This window comes from Ylistrum balloti, unplaced genomic scaffold (genome assembly GCF_031769215.1).
Source record: "Ylistrum balloti isolate Yb309-2 unplaced genomic scaffold, AGI_CSIRO_Ybal_v1 Utg369570, whole genome shotgun sequence".
Classification (NCBI taxonomy): Eukaryota; Metazoa; Mollusca; class Bivalvia; order Pectinida; family Pectinidae; genus Ylistrum; species Ylistrum balloti.
The window spans coordinates 542,360-556,995 of record NW_026781866.1 but is presented as its reverse complement, the minus strand read 5'-3'; the positions used below and the strand labels follow the sequence as shown (position 1 = coordinate 556,995).

Here is a 14,636-nt window from a genome sequence, read left to right as displayed (position 1 = left end):
ATTTTCTCGCATTTTCCCCTGGGGGGGGATAAATTTCATTGAAGTTTGCATTGAAGTAATACATTTTTGAACATAATTACTTTGCTATTAGAAATAGCATAAACTTGCTTAAAATTAATAGTATAAGATACAGTTTGATAATATGTGTAAATTGATAGTGACTTAAACAAATGTAGATAGAAGCCTTTACATGGATGGCAGTTAAAATGTTATGCACATTGTCTTATTTTATTACATGTACAATGTAACTAGTCTTTCTATGATAGGTTACAAGAATAACGACAGCATTGTTACTTAAATAACTGTCAGGACCCTTGGGCCTCTTGTTTAAATAGAACCAGGTGAAGATCCAGTGCTTCAGTTGTAGGGGGCGCACTTTTTAAACTGAAAAATCCACCATTTTTTGTAGAGTTTCCGACTCTGATTATACCATTTTCCCTGAATTGGTTCTGTATATCTTTATGTAAAGAAGTGCAGTCCCATGTGTAGTGCAAAGTGACAGATTACATGGTCCACATCTGAGGCCAGGGGCGAAACTGTGACAATGATTTTGAGGGAGGGGGCTTGCTCCCCTAATGCTGGATTGATTTCCTTTGTCCTGTTTCCTTTCTACTGGTGATTCATATTAATACACGAATGGCTGTCGTACGTCCAGCAGATACTTTGAGATTTTTGGTAAGAAAAAAATATGTCATCTTCAATTGCAATAACTTGTAAAATTGAAACATACTTTTTCTCTCTCACTTTGACTTCAAGAAATGTCTTCCTTCTTTTAAACCTGCCGTCCATACACGATCGGATTATGACATCTACATAAGCTATATAAGACTATGTTAAACTAATTCTTGATATGGAGAAATCATTCCAAGTGAAGCTGTCCTTGTGTTTGTCTGCTTGACGGACTTTTTGATACTGCCACCTGCAGTGACCAACATTGTTTTGAATAAAAAGAATATGAATCGATCCACGCTGTGAAGAAGCATCAATTCATCAATCACAGTATTGCTCTAAAAATGCCAAATGTCCATGAGCTTAATCTTCTCTTATTAACGTCCAGTCGACCAATGATTTAAAGGTTATCTCCTCGACTTGCCTATCTTGTCTGTACATATCCTTTACCGAATATAGTACACTTCTTATATTTTTGTGGAGCTAAAATTTCATGGTTCTCCATAAAAGTACATCTTCATACACATTTGATGTTGTGTAAACTCCATCAGTTTTGTAAATAAGATTAACCTTGCCTGAATGCCAACCCATGCATGGGCGGCTAAAATTTCTCGTTATGATAAATGATTAATGAAAAGTCATTGCACGAAGATGGGCTGTGCTCCAAAATAATCAACCTGATGCAATACAGGGCTATCTGGTGAAACACCTATAGCGTAAAGGTGGATTTGCATCAAGTGGTCATTTCATAAACTTGTAACAACTTTCTTTGTTAATAAAAAGTTACTTGTTTACAACATGGTAAAGGTATCATCATAGAAACTGACAAAGGGAATTACTTTGATTGAACTGTATATGATACATCCTATACACTAAGAGGTCAAAGCTGGTGTCCCACACACAAACCACAAGGTGAAGTCTGTAATGCTGACTGAGTGTTTATTTATCATTACACACCACTATATACAATAAATATCACATCTATCTTATCATATTCAGTGTATGTAAGAAAAATGCACCCTTAATATCCAATTCAACAATGGAAAAACATTCCTTTTATTAATAATACCTAAAAATCAAAAGTTCATGAACATATTATCTTTTTGTGTGGAAAAAGTGTATGGTAACAATTCACCAAGGTCCTATACTGGGGTTGTATTAGTAACTAGAAACTGGTGAAATACCATGATTACCATCTTGATAAAAATAGTCACCAAGTTTACTGTCTTCTCTGATGGGGACCTTCAAATAATATGTATATGTCTAGTAAATGAAGTATGTGAAATGCCAACACCTTCAAGAGTTGTTGAAACATTTGTAAAAAAAAAAAAAACTGTTAACCAACTGGAAACAAATCACCCTCTAACAAGACCGGAATAATTACATGTATTACTTAAATTCAGAAACAAAATCTTGAAGACTTTATACAACATCTGTAGTTTACATTACAATAACATCTACGGAATGTACATCATCTGCAAATTCAATACAAAATCACAAACAAAATGTACTGTGTGACCCTTCATAATATCCTAAACAGACCAGCTGGACATAAAAACACAGGAATATCGGACCCTAAACAGACCAGCTGGACATAAAAACACAGGAATATCGGAAACTGTTTTCTTCAGAAATAGCGAAAAGTTGTGTATTTAATAAATGTCAGTAATATGCATTTATTTTTCCAGTAATTTCTCATATTTGTTTTCATTGAAACTACAAAGCTCTTGGTAAGCTAAGTAACAAAATGTTGAGAGGGTTTGAATATATTCCATACTATGAAATGTAGATATTTTTCCAAAGAACAAGAAAAAAACAGTTTGGAGGTCAACCATTAAATTTCCAATAAAGGCCATGTGTCAATCATGGCCCACAGACTCCTTATATAGTAGAAGTAGTTTCACAGAACCTATTCCTGACCCTAAACAATTTTTATTAAATCTCAAAACTATATAAACAACCAAAATATTCCTATCTTTTCCTTGTAGTTGGTTTACAAATGAACTTTAGTTCAATACAATGCTTCATCAAGCTAACTAATTTTGCAAAAAAAGAAAAGAAAAGAAAAAAAAAAAAAAATGGCAAGCTTTCACATAACTAAAATCCAAAAAAGACAATTGAAATTTTTAAGAATTGGGGTAACACAAAATATGCAGAACCTATGGGGTTTACCTGAATCATTGATCAAGATTATCTGATGCAATTTAATGTACTGGTGTACTGACTTATCACAGTGTATTCACACTATTTGCGCATATATAGGATGTAATCTAATGCTCATGTTATCATGTTAAAAATAAGCCAAGATGAGAGAAAAAAACAAATTTGATTAAAGAGCTTATACAATAATAGGATTTACCTACATACAGAATGACGTAAAAAATTAAACTTTGATAAAGCTGGTCAACTAATAACAGCTAATGATAGGTTATCTTGCTAAGCCTCAGTTTATTGTCACATGTTTAGATGTAAGGTGCTTCATCTTCTACTCTATTTATCTATCAATAAAACATATGTCTATCTTACAACACCGTCCTCTCCGAGGGAGTGACTAGAAAACTACATAGGGAATCAGCATAAGCATAAGAAGTGCTGTAGCGATATATGATTATCAAAAGAAGAAAACAAACATGATATTTTACAGAACTATTCAGATTGTATTATACCAGGTAATTGGACCAATATTTGTTAAATATAGTTTATCTACCAATTATATAAATGTAATGACTTTTGTGGTAAAAAAATCAAATACAATGTCAAGAAAATATAAAAATGTCCATGAAAAAAAAGGACTACGTTCCCCTTTAACAAAAATTCTAAAAGTTTTACAACCCAATAACAAGGTAAATTTTAGTCGATTTCTTTTTAAACATATCTCTATGTCATTTTTAACATAAAAAAAAACAATATGTATATACATTTAAGAAAAATCACTGCAGCTGTTCAATTTTTCCATTTGAAGCAACTCTATACTTTAATTGCTCATGACATCTACAGGCTCCAACTCATGAAAATCAAACCTAATCCTGATTTTGAACAGTCCAAAATGATAAAACTTTTATTTTTCAAAAAAAAACCAAATTACTTTAATGAATCAGTACCACTAACCAAGCAAGTTATGGAGAAAAAACCCCATTTGACAGATTGGAAAGCTCTCTTCCACATGTTGAATGATCACACAGACACTGCTTCAACAAAGTAACTAGATAATGGCACATAAGTGTATATAGTTCAGTGAATTTTGGGACTCAAATATTTGAGTTCTGGACTCATGCTTTGCCTGTGGGACTGACCCAAATTTTATGAACTCACTATTTATATAACTCAGTGAATTTTGGGACTTGAATATTTGAGCCATGGGCTCATGCTTTTCTGTAGGACACAAACAACTTTTATGAACTATCTGTTCTCATTGTAACCAGACTCATCAAAAAATTACTGTACTTCAAATGATAAAACATTACTTTTGGATCAGCATCCAATGGCTAAATACTCCATCTATTTAAACAGCAGGCTCAATCTCTGACTAACACATTCAAAAAATAAAATAAAAATATTATAATAGTTGTACTTTTTGAGGGTTTCTATTTTTCACTATTTTCAAAGAGGGCATGTACCATATTACAGGTACTTTGAAATTAAAAGAAAAGAACCATCCATTTCATGACTTCTTTTGCACAGTTTTTGCTTCAAGGTAAGACATGAAAAGTTGAACCTTGGAAAAAAAAACTTGGAAAATTTCTACATTCTTTAACTGAGGTTTTATTTAAATGTCAATGTTAGGAATAAAAGGCATGAGTATAATTGTTTTAAACCTAAAACATCACAGAAGTAATGAGTGTTAAATTCATATTCCACTTGTAGATCATGCTAAATTCATCTCTTGAATTTTGAGCTTTAAAACCAGGCATGTCCTAAAATTACCATGGCTGTTTAAAAGGGCGTAAAGCAACAAAGAACTTTGAATGTTAGAGGCAGTTGGTGATTCAAAAATTTATCAATGGATGCCAAAAATCAAATCTATGATTGCTAAAATAATCACTTTTCTTAATCTTGCTGCCAAAATAATTCACTAAACATGAATCATAGGTCATTAGGTTGAACACGGGGGAAAAAATCAGTTATACATCAAGTCAGTGCAGTTATTGTATTGTTATGATCCGAGATTGACATTACCTGGTATATATGTCTACCAATACTCTGCATGCATGCATCAGATATATTAAGCTTTACATGACAATGGCACACAAATTAAATTGCTTAAATAGGAAACAGTAAACATAAATGTCATTTTTCATAGCTTTGCAGGAAAATATCAAACAGATTCTACAAGTTCAGTGCCAAATTTACAGTTTTCACTACATGCAACACCTGATTTACTGCTGAATTAGCACCTCTAAGCACAAAATGTATTTGTAGGTCTAGTTTTAAAACATAACACTATTTAGCATTACAATCAATGACCAGGTCGTGCATACTGACAGCAGAGCAGCTGATATTGACTATTTTGGGAGTGAATTTGCAGCTTTTGTATCTACTCAACATTATCAAATACACTGATACTTACAAACAATCTCAAGTAAAATGTACATGACACTGAAGACTGATCACCATATTAATGTGATTGACTTATTGGATAAATATCAAGTATCACACTCTACATTCAACAAAACCATAAAGAAATAAATAACCAATATAAAAGTTTAAATAAGACATTGTATACACTACCACTCTCAAGTAATATTACTAATATGTCTAAATATTCAGTTAATTTGAAATTTGGATTTGTGATTGCATAACACCAAGAAATAATTTGCATCCCACTTCAAATGATCTGTGTTAAATGACAATCAGTTAAGTGGCCAATGATAGGTCAATAAATGATTATGGTCATGAGCATATTATACAACATGTCTGTCTCATGTCACATTTAATCGACAATAGAAATTCTGAGGCGATCGATGTCCAGGTGTGAAGAGAAGAAGGCTTTGTAAAGGAATTACTACACCAAAATGAAATGTTATAAGACTTGTTAATTTTCTACCTGTTTCAATACTGTTTAGTGCTGAATAAATACCAAACTATCAAGAAAGGGCTGTTTATGTTGTATTTATTGTTGGGAGATAATTGTCTCCACTTTTCTATTTTCCCTGGAGTCTGTATCACAAGTTCATTAGGTGGGAACTGTAAGCTCACATTCTTCACTCTTCTTTTTATCCTCTGCAAAACAAACACAGAAAACATACAACTAAAAGTGATTTACAAAAAATTACATGGTTGATAATCAATGATGCTGACTGATGAAGTTTCATATTCTTGAAAGGAATTGTTGGTGAACTATCAGGGTATCCTCCCTAAAAAATGTATCTATTCTTTTGAAAGTTCAAACATTATGCAAAGCCATCATCATTAACTGCCAGGATTATCAGGTATGCAAACCTGACAAAGGAAGGATTCGCTCATTTCTTTATCAATGATTCATGAGTAACAATAATAAATAAAACAAGTCACACCAGATTTGTCTTAATAAACAGTAAAAGTCCTGGCACAACTATCTGTAGTGAAACACCATTACTCTTTTAACAACATACACATGCCAACATTCTGTACTCTGCATACTGATTGCTTACAATTACACATCTACAGTTGGGACCTTCGTTTGTGTCAGCAGGTGCAAACACAATGTGACATAAAAAAACTTCATTCACAGACATCCTAATTACCTGGTTTGATAATGAATAATGATGTGTGATGTTTATAAAACCAGAGACGTTTATGTGTTCTAGACATTGCTGATAAGTCATAAACAATACTGTGGTGAATTCTTTCTTTTAACTGAACAACTCTCCATAAAAAAAAGATGACAATGCCCTCAAGTGTGATACACAATGCAAGTGTGTACAGTTGGCAATCATGAGTGATAAACAGCACAAATGTGTACAGTTGGCAATCATGAGTGATAAACAACACGTGTGTACAGTTGGCAATTATGAGTGATAAACAGCTCACGTGTGTACAGTTGGCAATCATGAGTGATAAACAGCACATATGTGTACAGTTGGCAATCATGAGTGATAAACAGCACGTGTACAGTTGGCAATCATGAGTGATAAACAGGTCTATTCAGGTCACTGACATCATTACTAATCATTATCTAGGTTAACCAATTACATGTAAATGAGTTTGGGGTACAGTATATTGTTGCTTTACTTCCACAAAATGTTTTCATTGAACTATCAAATGTCATGTTGCTTCTCACCATGTATTGTACATGTGTTCACTCATAAAACAGCTGTTTCAAATGCCAATTACAAGAGTTCCTTGGAACTGTATGTGTCAATTGCATAAAGTGTCATGGTCACCCAGAAATTGAACTGGATGTGCAACGATCAACCATAAAGTTGCAATACCAAATTTCATTTCTATAACTTGAAGCATAACCAAAGAAAGTCAAGAAAACAATATTCCCAGAGAATTTTCTAAGTTCAAAGGGGCATAACTCAGCCAAGAAGGGTCACAGACAGCCAGGAATAAAACTTAATCTGTACCCTTGCAACAAGAAGCCATATACCAAATTTCATTTCGATAACTCAAAGCATAAGCCAAAAAAGTCAGGAAAACAATATTCCCAGGAAATTTTCTAAGTTGAAAGGGGCATAACTCTGCCAAAAAGGGTCACAGATAGCCGGAAATCAAACATATACCAAATTTCATTTTGATAACTCAAAGCATTACCGAAAAAAGTCCGGGAAGCTTTCGTACAGACGACAACACGACAACACCGTCGTCGCTTGGCTACAGACAAAATGATCCCGAAGTGTCTGCCAGCTCTGCAGGCGACACAAAAAGTACAAGTGACACTGCCAAAGGCAACACCACATCAACAATTATCCTACTCTGTAATTTTTTCAGAACTTACAGAAGACTACCATATTTCATGATAGATTGATTTGTTCTGTCAGTCGGGTTTTGTTACTGCAATATCACCTAATGTTTGTGAGAGGTCAGATCAATAAGGCATCTCTTTAAAGCTACATATGTTATTATTTCACAATTTAAAAGTCAGTTATTAGTGAGATATCACAGATCGCTCATTCTGGCTTAGACTGCATGACCTGAACTTTAAGCTTGCACATAAAACCCTTCTTGTGAGTGGAAAAGGTAGCAACTCTTCAACTGAAAAAAGAAAATATTTACCAATCACACATATTGTTCACTCTCTGTCCCGATATTTGCGCTCATATTTCCTGTTGTCTCGCTGGGCGTGGTCTCTGGGACTTTCAATGGCCAACTGACGTCCGCCTCCATGACGCTCTGATCTTTCTGGTCGGTGGTCATTTGATCGTTCTCCACGGCGTGCATAATCCAAACGATTTCTGTCAACTCTGTGTCTTCTCATCTTGCCATGCCATTCTTCATTAAATGCATGTTTGTCATCTGAAATTATTTGAAACAAACCACATGACGTATATAAACATGGGCTGCTCATAGAGAAAATAATTTTCTGAGGCAACATCACCAATTTCATTCTTTTCAATTTTTGTTAGGAATGATCTTATCACATAACTTTTTTTCAGAGTTGATAGAATAGAAGTTAGCCTCCATCAGACAAATGACCTGTGTGAAGTGTACAAGCACTGACGTATGTAATGTACGAGATGGTAATATGGAATCAATATCAACCTGAAGCAAGTGTTCTGAAATATTCTTAGTTTACGGTTTCATCTTTTACTCAAGATGAACACTTTTGAACAAAAAAAGTAAATCCATCATTCATGTTAAACATGATCAAAACATCTCAGTGAGTATATAGTTTGTGATAAACATACCATCATCAAGGTTGATGAGATCCTCATTCCGATCTTCTTGTCCCGTTCTGTGGTTACGTGACTTCTCAATCACATGACCCCGATCATTGATATGGTGTCCAATCGCCATTTTCTCCACACCAGATTCTGAATCTCTCACACTCTTTTGTGTTTCTCTTACCTGTACATCAACAAGAAAACCTGTGATTATCTGCGATCGTATCAAAATGAAATGTCCCGATAATATAAAATTTGATGATGTAACGTAAACAAAAATTGAGCTTATAGAATTCTACTTACCCCTCCAGGTGCAACACGTGTGGATGAAGAGGCCTGGTACATTTTGGGTTGGCCCTGACCAGGTACATTGGAGTATGACATGAATGAGGTCTGACTGAAACTGTGAGCATTGGGGTCGGACTGCATTTTATTCTGTAATATAAAATTACATTGTTAAGTGTAAACAGTATCAGGCAAAGAATCAAAAGAATGTGAAAAACTGTATGCAAACAACTGGTTGAAAACATGTCACTTAAAGCAAATATGAGAGAGCTATGATTTCTTCAATATCGGTAAACATTGCAATCCTGTCCATGTCATGTTACTTAACGGTCTTGGCATAAAATTTCTATAGTGATTATTACACTATATTTTCATTTGTTGATCCCACTTGTGAAGATTTCCCATTTTACAGTGGAAACTTCAACAGGAGGCCTCCCAGCCTCAAAGGTCACTTGGTGTAAGCCATATTGAATATACACGTTATAGCATAAGTAGCTGTCAAGTGTCATGAAAAAGAAATTGCAACATTAATGACTAAAGTGATATGTTTTATGCCCTAGGGGGTCTGTCAGCCAGTGTCAATATATGCAGAACAACCAATTCTAAATGTCATTCTATGCAAATAATTCTTATCAAGTTATATCCAGTGGAAAATAAGCAACTTTATTCTAAAAAAAATCCAACTTTCCTATAAAGACTATTGTTAACCTGCATTGGGAAACACTTACAAACTGTTGTCCCATCATCTGCATATTTTTTCTCATGTTACTGAACATGCTATCAATGCCTCCAAACATATCCATAGGATCCATGAAACCATGTGGAACCATTGCATTCCTTTGAGGTACAGGGCGACCCCGGTTTCTTGGTGCTTCAACTGCAAGCTGTGATTGTTGGGGCATCATCATGCCGAAAGGATCAGCAAAGAGAGAATCCATCCTTCTCATATGTTCCATATGTCCGCTGAATAATAAAACATATTATTTCAAAGATGACAAATGTATATAAATCAGATCTAGTTATATTGAAATCCATAGGGAAAAATGAAAAATAAAAATTAAATTCACCATTTTTAAAGATAACAGAGTTCAATTAGACATCTAATTTATTTAACAAACGCTTGACAGGCTGACCATGGCAAATTTCAAAGTATGTGATTACCTGGGACCAGAGATTGTATTTTTTGAATAAAGCAATACATAATTACAAAGGAAGGCATATGGAAATTGATTTTGTTTTATTTCAAATAAAGCAGAATTTCAATATATTCTAGTTCAAATTAAGGTGGATTGGACTGTATGCAATACTATAAAGCATAATTAGCTGTTAAGTAATGTTAGAGGCACAATTAATTAACAATTAAAACCCAATTAATGATAAACTGTAGGTAAAATTTATCTGCAGTTTGTGGGGGATGGTTATATATAGACATCAGTATATTCCTACTTTCAGTATTACAATAACAATGTAATACAATTGTTTTATAATTTCAATTTTTTACCCACATTTGATTCAGAAATGCTACTGGTATGTTACATAGTTGTAGGTTTATTTTCCAAAATGAATACCTGCTACAAATCAAATTCACGAGTAATGTTACACATGTATTTTACACTTGAAGTACAAAAGAGCCTGTGCGGGCAAAAGTTGTTTTTTTCGGCTTTCACCAATGCATTTAGGGTTCAATTCCTGGTATGGGGTCACCTGCCTGACTACATTGGTCTTCCCTTGGTATTTTGATTTCCTCCCAAAGTAAGACCCCTAGCTTGCTTCCATCCAGGCCAACAAGAGTGATTAAGATAAGTTAGAACAACTTGTTTCATAGTTGTTGAAAATAAAGTTTGATTTCAGTAGAAGCTTTTGGAGAATGATATGCTTCAAATATCAATTAAATCAGCTTGGATTTGATTGTCTTTGGCATGAAATCTTTGAGCATAAAGGTCATCAGTCTTGGCTTCTGTGAATTTCTCTTTATTCAAATAGCAGCATGCATAGCTACCTGGAGAGTGAAAGGTTGCTAATTTGAACCTAGAGAGGGCTACAGGACATTTTACATTGCTTATTACAGTGTACCAAATATAACATACAATGCATTGATCACCTTGTTTGTAACATCTTTGGACTCCCGAGGATGGAACAAAACTCTGATTTTCATTAGACATTGTATGTATCTTCTCAACACTTTGTATATACCTTCTCAAAGCAGAGCTACAAGGATCAACTCAAATTTTTCTAATGATCAACTCACACACATCTGTGTTTTTAGGCCTGCATGTATAAGTGTGTATTACGTACAGTTATAATTATCATTTTTAAACATATATACGTATATGCACAATCATAATAAAATATCACCACCGGAAACGACTTAAACTCATTCATTTGTATGTCTAATACAGTATGTTGAAAAATGAAATTTTATCCTGAGTGAACATGTTTGTCATTTCCATCCTCCAAGCACATGCCATCCTTTCAAATCGAAGACTATTCCTAATCTGTTGACATTTTTGTCAATTTACTGTGTATGCAAATGCAAGTTGAAATATTGTGTTAGATTTACTTTAGTGAAAAAATATCGATAATATGACCCTACCTAAATTGGAACACTTTTTGAAGAAACAGTAAACATTTGCTACCAAGAATTCTAATCATGCATTTTCTTGTTATTCCACGAAATTATCCTTTCAACTTTCATAAATAGATCACAGCAAGGCATACCAGATTCAAACATACATTTCAACAGATAAGGGTACCCCAAATGGAACACCTCTCAAATTCTGTTCATTTATGGAAATAACTGATATAATTTTGAATATTTTTCTTTATTTTATGAATGTTCACTTACTTTCTTTGACTTTCTTTCTCATTAACCTCTGTTACTTATCTATCAAAAACATAAATTTCCGTAATACTTTTCAGTCTTTTAAAACATGATAGAATATTATATTATTCACTGGTTTTGCAACATTAAAAGTATGTGTCCAATATTATTAAAGTAAAATGTGAAGTTTGGAACCACCGCTGTGGTACAATCTATTGGGTGTCTGATTTTGAAATCTTTCTTGGTGATACTGCTTCTTTTAGGAAACCTCGGACCTTCTGAAAGAGGACCTTGCTTTAAATAACTCCTTTAGCGATGAGGACCCAACTCTATACTACACACAGTGAAATGTTCAGTCTAGCCACCTAGATCATCAGACAACACAGACACCTTCTGCATTGAGAACAAAACCTCACACTGGAAACTGTGTATACAACATATTTAAAGGACTGTTTAATTTCATTCATCACTAGTTTAATTAAACTTTCTATATAGACTATACTTCCATACACTCATTCATAAGAATCCCACATTCGAGCTTGTTTAAAACAATGACTTGTAAGTATTTGAGTTTCATTCATTTTAAACCACTTTCTATATTGTTCTATTTATAGTGTCAATAAATACATCTATTTTTAAACTTCTTAATTAACCTCCTGAACTGTTCTTTAACTAATTCAATGTAAATGACGGTTCTGATGAAGCATCACCAAAGACGAGAAACCAGTCAACCGCCACTATGTAGCGAATAAATACAAGAATTGGCTGTGATGTGTTGCATTTCATCATATCATTTTTAAAAGTGTTTCATTTTTGGTAGCGTCACGTTACATAAAATAATACTGTGTAGAAAAGGGTATTAAATTCACTCCAAATCTCAAGCAAGATATTATCAAACTATTAATAAGCAGCATAATAGTAGTATAATACATGACTATTTAGGAGAATGTGATGAATCTGTGTGATAACGGGGAATGAAGGCAACAATTTGTTTTAACAGCGAACCACGTCTTAATCACACGTAGGAGTGACCTGGTTTTGCCCTTCGGGAAGAAAATGTCAACATGTGTCAGTCAGCAGCCTCGGTCTGTTCAGTAGTGTTCATGTACAGGAGTAAGACATTTTATGCATGAAATGATACTTCTTCTACTGAAATATAATCCAATTATTTAAAAGTAGAATCCTGGCGATTTTATTAGCATATTCCTAAGCCACATTTGAAACATCCGTTCGGTTTCGACTGTCCTGTTCCTGATGTCGTCGGTTGATAGTGGATACTTACGCAAAGAATGGGTCTTCTTCCATTGATCTGAACAGGGAACCTCCAAGCATTTTTCTAAATGTGTTTGGAACTTGAACAGCGGATTTTAATTTTGTAGAGCAATTACCCTAAAAGTAGAACTAGAAGCGCAGTTTCTCGAAGGTTGACATGTAAACACAATGGATAACATCCGGGTCTCTTTCCTGAGAAGGGAGATTACTCTTGGCAAATGGTAATTATGACGTCATCAGGTGTAAGATAAAACGGAGATTTAGTATAACCAGTGGCGTAGGAAGCAGGGGAGTGACAATTGGCCCTTCACTTTGTGACAACTTCCTACGCATCTGGAGTGAATCAGAAGGTGAAAAAGAGAATTTTCCGTAATTTTATAACGTGACTACGACGAATGGAATTTATAAAAATTAACTTAATAAAATTCTGTGTGTATTTTTGCCTCCCCGCTTCCTACGCCACTGAAATCATTGTATATTTAGAAGTGTTTCTCCGTGATTTTCCCGTTAATTTACAAATGCTGAAGTTGCGATGTCTTAGAAAAGTGTTTCAATATAAACGTAATGCGTTTTTTCTATGGAGTAATTCACCATATTACGATATTGTTTCATAAATACAAACAAGGATTGAGATAATATGTCCAAAACAGCCAAAGTTGTGTTGATTTGATTTAAACATATTTAATTGCCACAGAATAACAAAGGGATTGGGCACAAGTTATATCAACATTATCGACGCCCTCTCCCAAAACAATTACAATATACACAATTTGGCAAACAAAAGTACAGGTTACATTAAGAAAAAGACAAAACATATAACTGTTGGCATTGCTCTCCGAAACTAAAATAATAAGATATATAACTATAGATATGTTAAGTTGATACATTTCTGTATACTGTAAAAGAACGGCGGAGATCGCATTTATAAAAGCTTTCCATGAAAAGTTTATCATCTGCTGATGAATCACCATTGGAAAGCTCATTAGATATTGGATACGCAGTCTTTTTGTCAGAGGTTTTAAAAAGATGGTATTTCAGGGACAGGTGTGATGTATCGTGATCTGGAATTGTCCATTTCATATTTATCTCGTTGTTAAAATAATTAAAATAGATAAGATAATAGATACGAAAGATAAACAAACGATTATCACCTTCTAATAACTTAAAGTTAAACATAGTAAAGTCAAAAAAGGAATTAAACTGCATTATACCGCTGTTTCATCCTTCTTGGACTCGTCAGTAATGCCAGAGACGTATATAACACATCTTATATATATACGTCTCTGGTAATGCTAAGGTCCCAAATTATGTAGCCTAGGAGGCCACTAAGGAAAATCCAAAGTGATCGGAAAGAAAAGTCAAAATCTAGACGGGAACCCATGATGCAGTAGCCCTATAACAAAATATTCATATATCAGGCTATTTTAATACAGCGTCGTATGTATATTCTGAACCGTGCCACTATTCAGAGGCAAGACAGTCTACAGCGGTGTCAGGGATGACTTTGATGATACTGACCGTGAGGTTAACTATTTGTAGTCTGTTAGCTGTTAACAGAAGTGTATTGTAACAGTAAAGGAACGACAACTCTGGTAAAAATTGCATCTGTTAACGCCTCACGGACTATATAAAGTTAACCCCGTTTGCAAATTCTTAGGAAGATTTTACTCTTAACCAGGATTGCTTACGTGGATGTTAATTCGCTCCACAAGATCTAATCTTTTACTATCAGGGCTTATTGGCTCAATCAAACATTATGGTATCAAAATATTAAGATTTAATCG

At 34.1% G+C, this 14,636-nt stretch overlaps 1 protein-coding gene across 1 annotated transcript; it reads right to left on the bottom strand.

Annotated features, from left to right (window-relative positions):
• Positions 1-1,594: 1,594 nt before the first annotated feature.
• LOC132563929 (myeloid leukemia factor 1-like) lies at positions 1,595-13,022 on the bottom strand. The gene is made up of 6 exons (XM_060228714.1): positions 12,863-13,022; positions 9,488-9,722; positions 8,778-8,909; positions 8,499-8,658; positions 7,867-8,106; positions 1,595-5,889 (listed from the first exon to the last, which is right to left on the bottom strand). The coding sequence occupies exons 1-5, from the start codon at positions 12,910-12,912 to the stop codon at positions 7,883-7,885; spliced, it is 801 nt and encodes a 266-aa protein (XP_060084697.1). The 5' UTR covers positions 12,913-13,022; the 3' UTR covers positions 1,595-5,889; positions 7,867-7,882.
• Positions 13,023-14,636: the final 1,614 nt, after the last annotated feature.

Coding starts and splice junctions, on each gene's coding strand:
- LOC132563929 (XM_060228714.1), bottom strand. CDS start 12,912: ATGCTTGGAGGTTCCCTGTTCAGATCAATGGAAGAAGACCCATTCTTT. Junction 8,659..8,777: donor CACGTGTTGCACCTGGAGGG/GTAAGTAGAATT, acceptor GTTGATGTACAG/GTAAGAGAAACACAAAAGAG. Junction 8,107..8,498: donor TCTCATCAACCTTGATGATG/GTATGTTTATCA, acceptor AAATAATTTCAG/ATGACAAACATGCATTTAAT.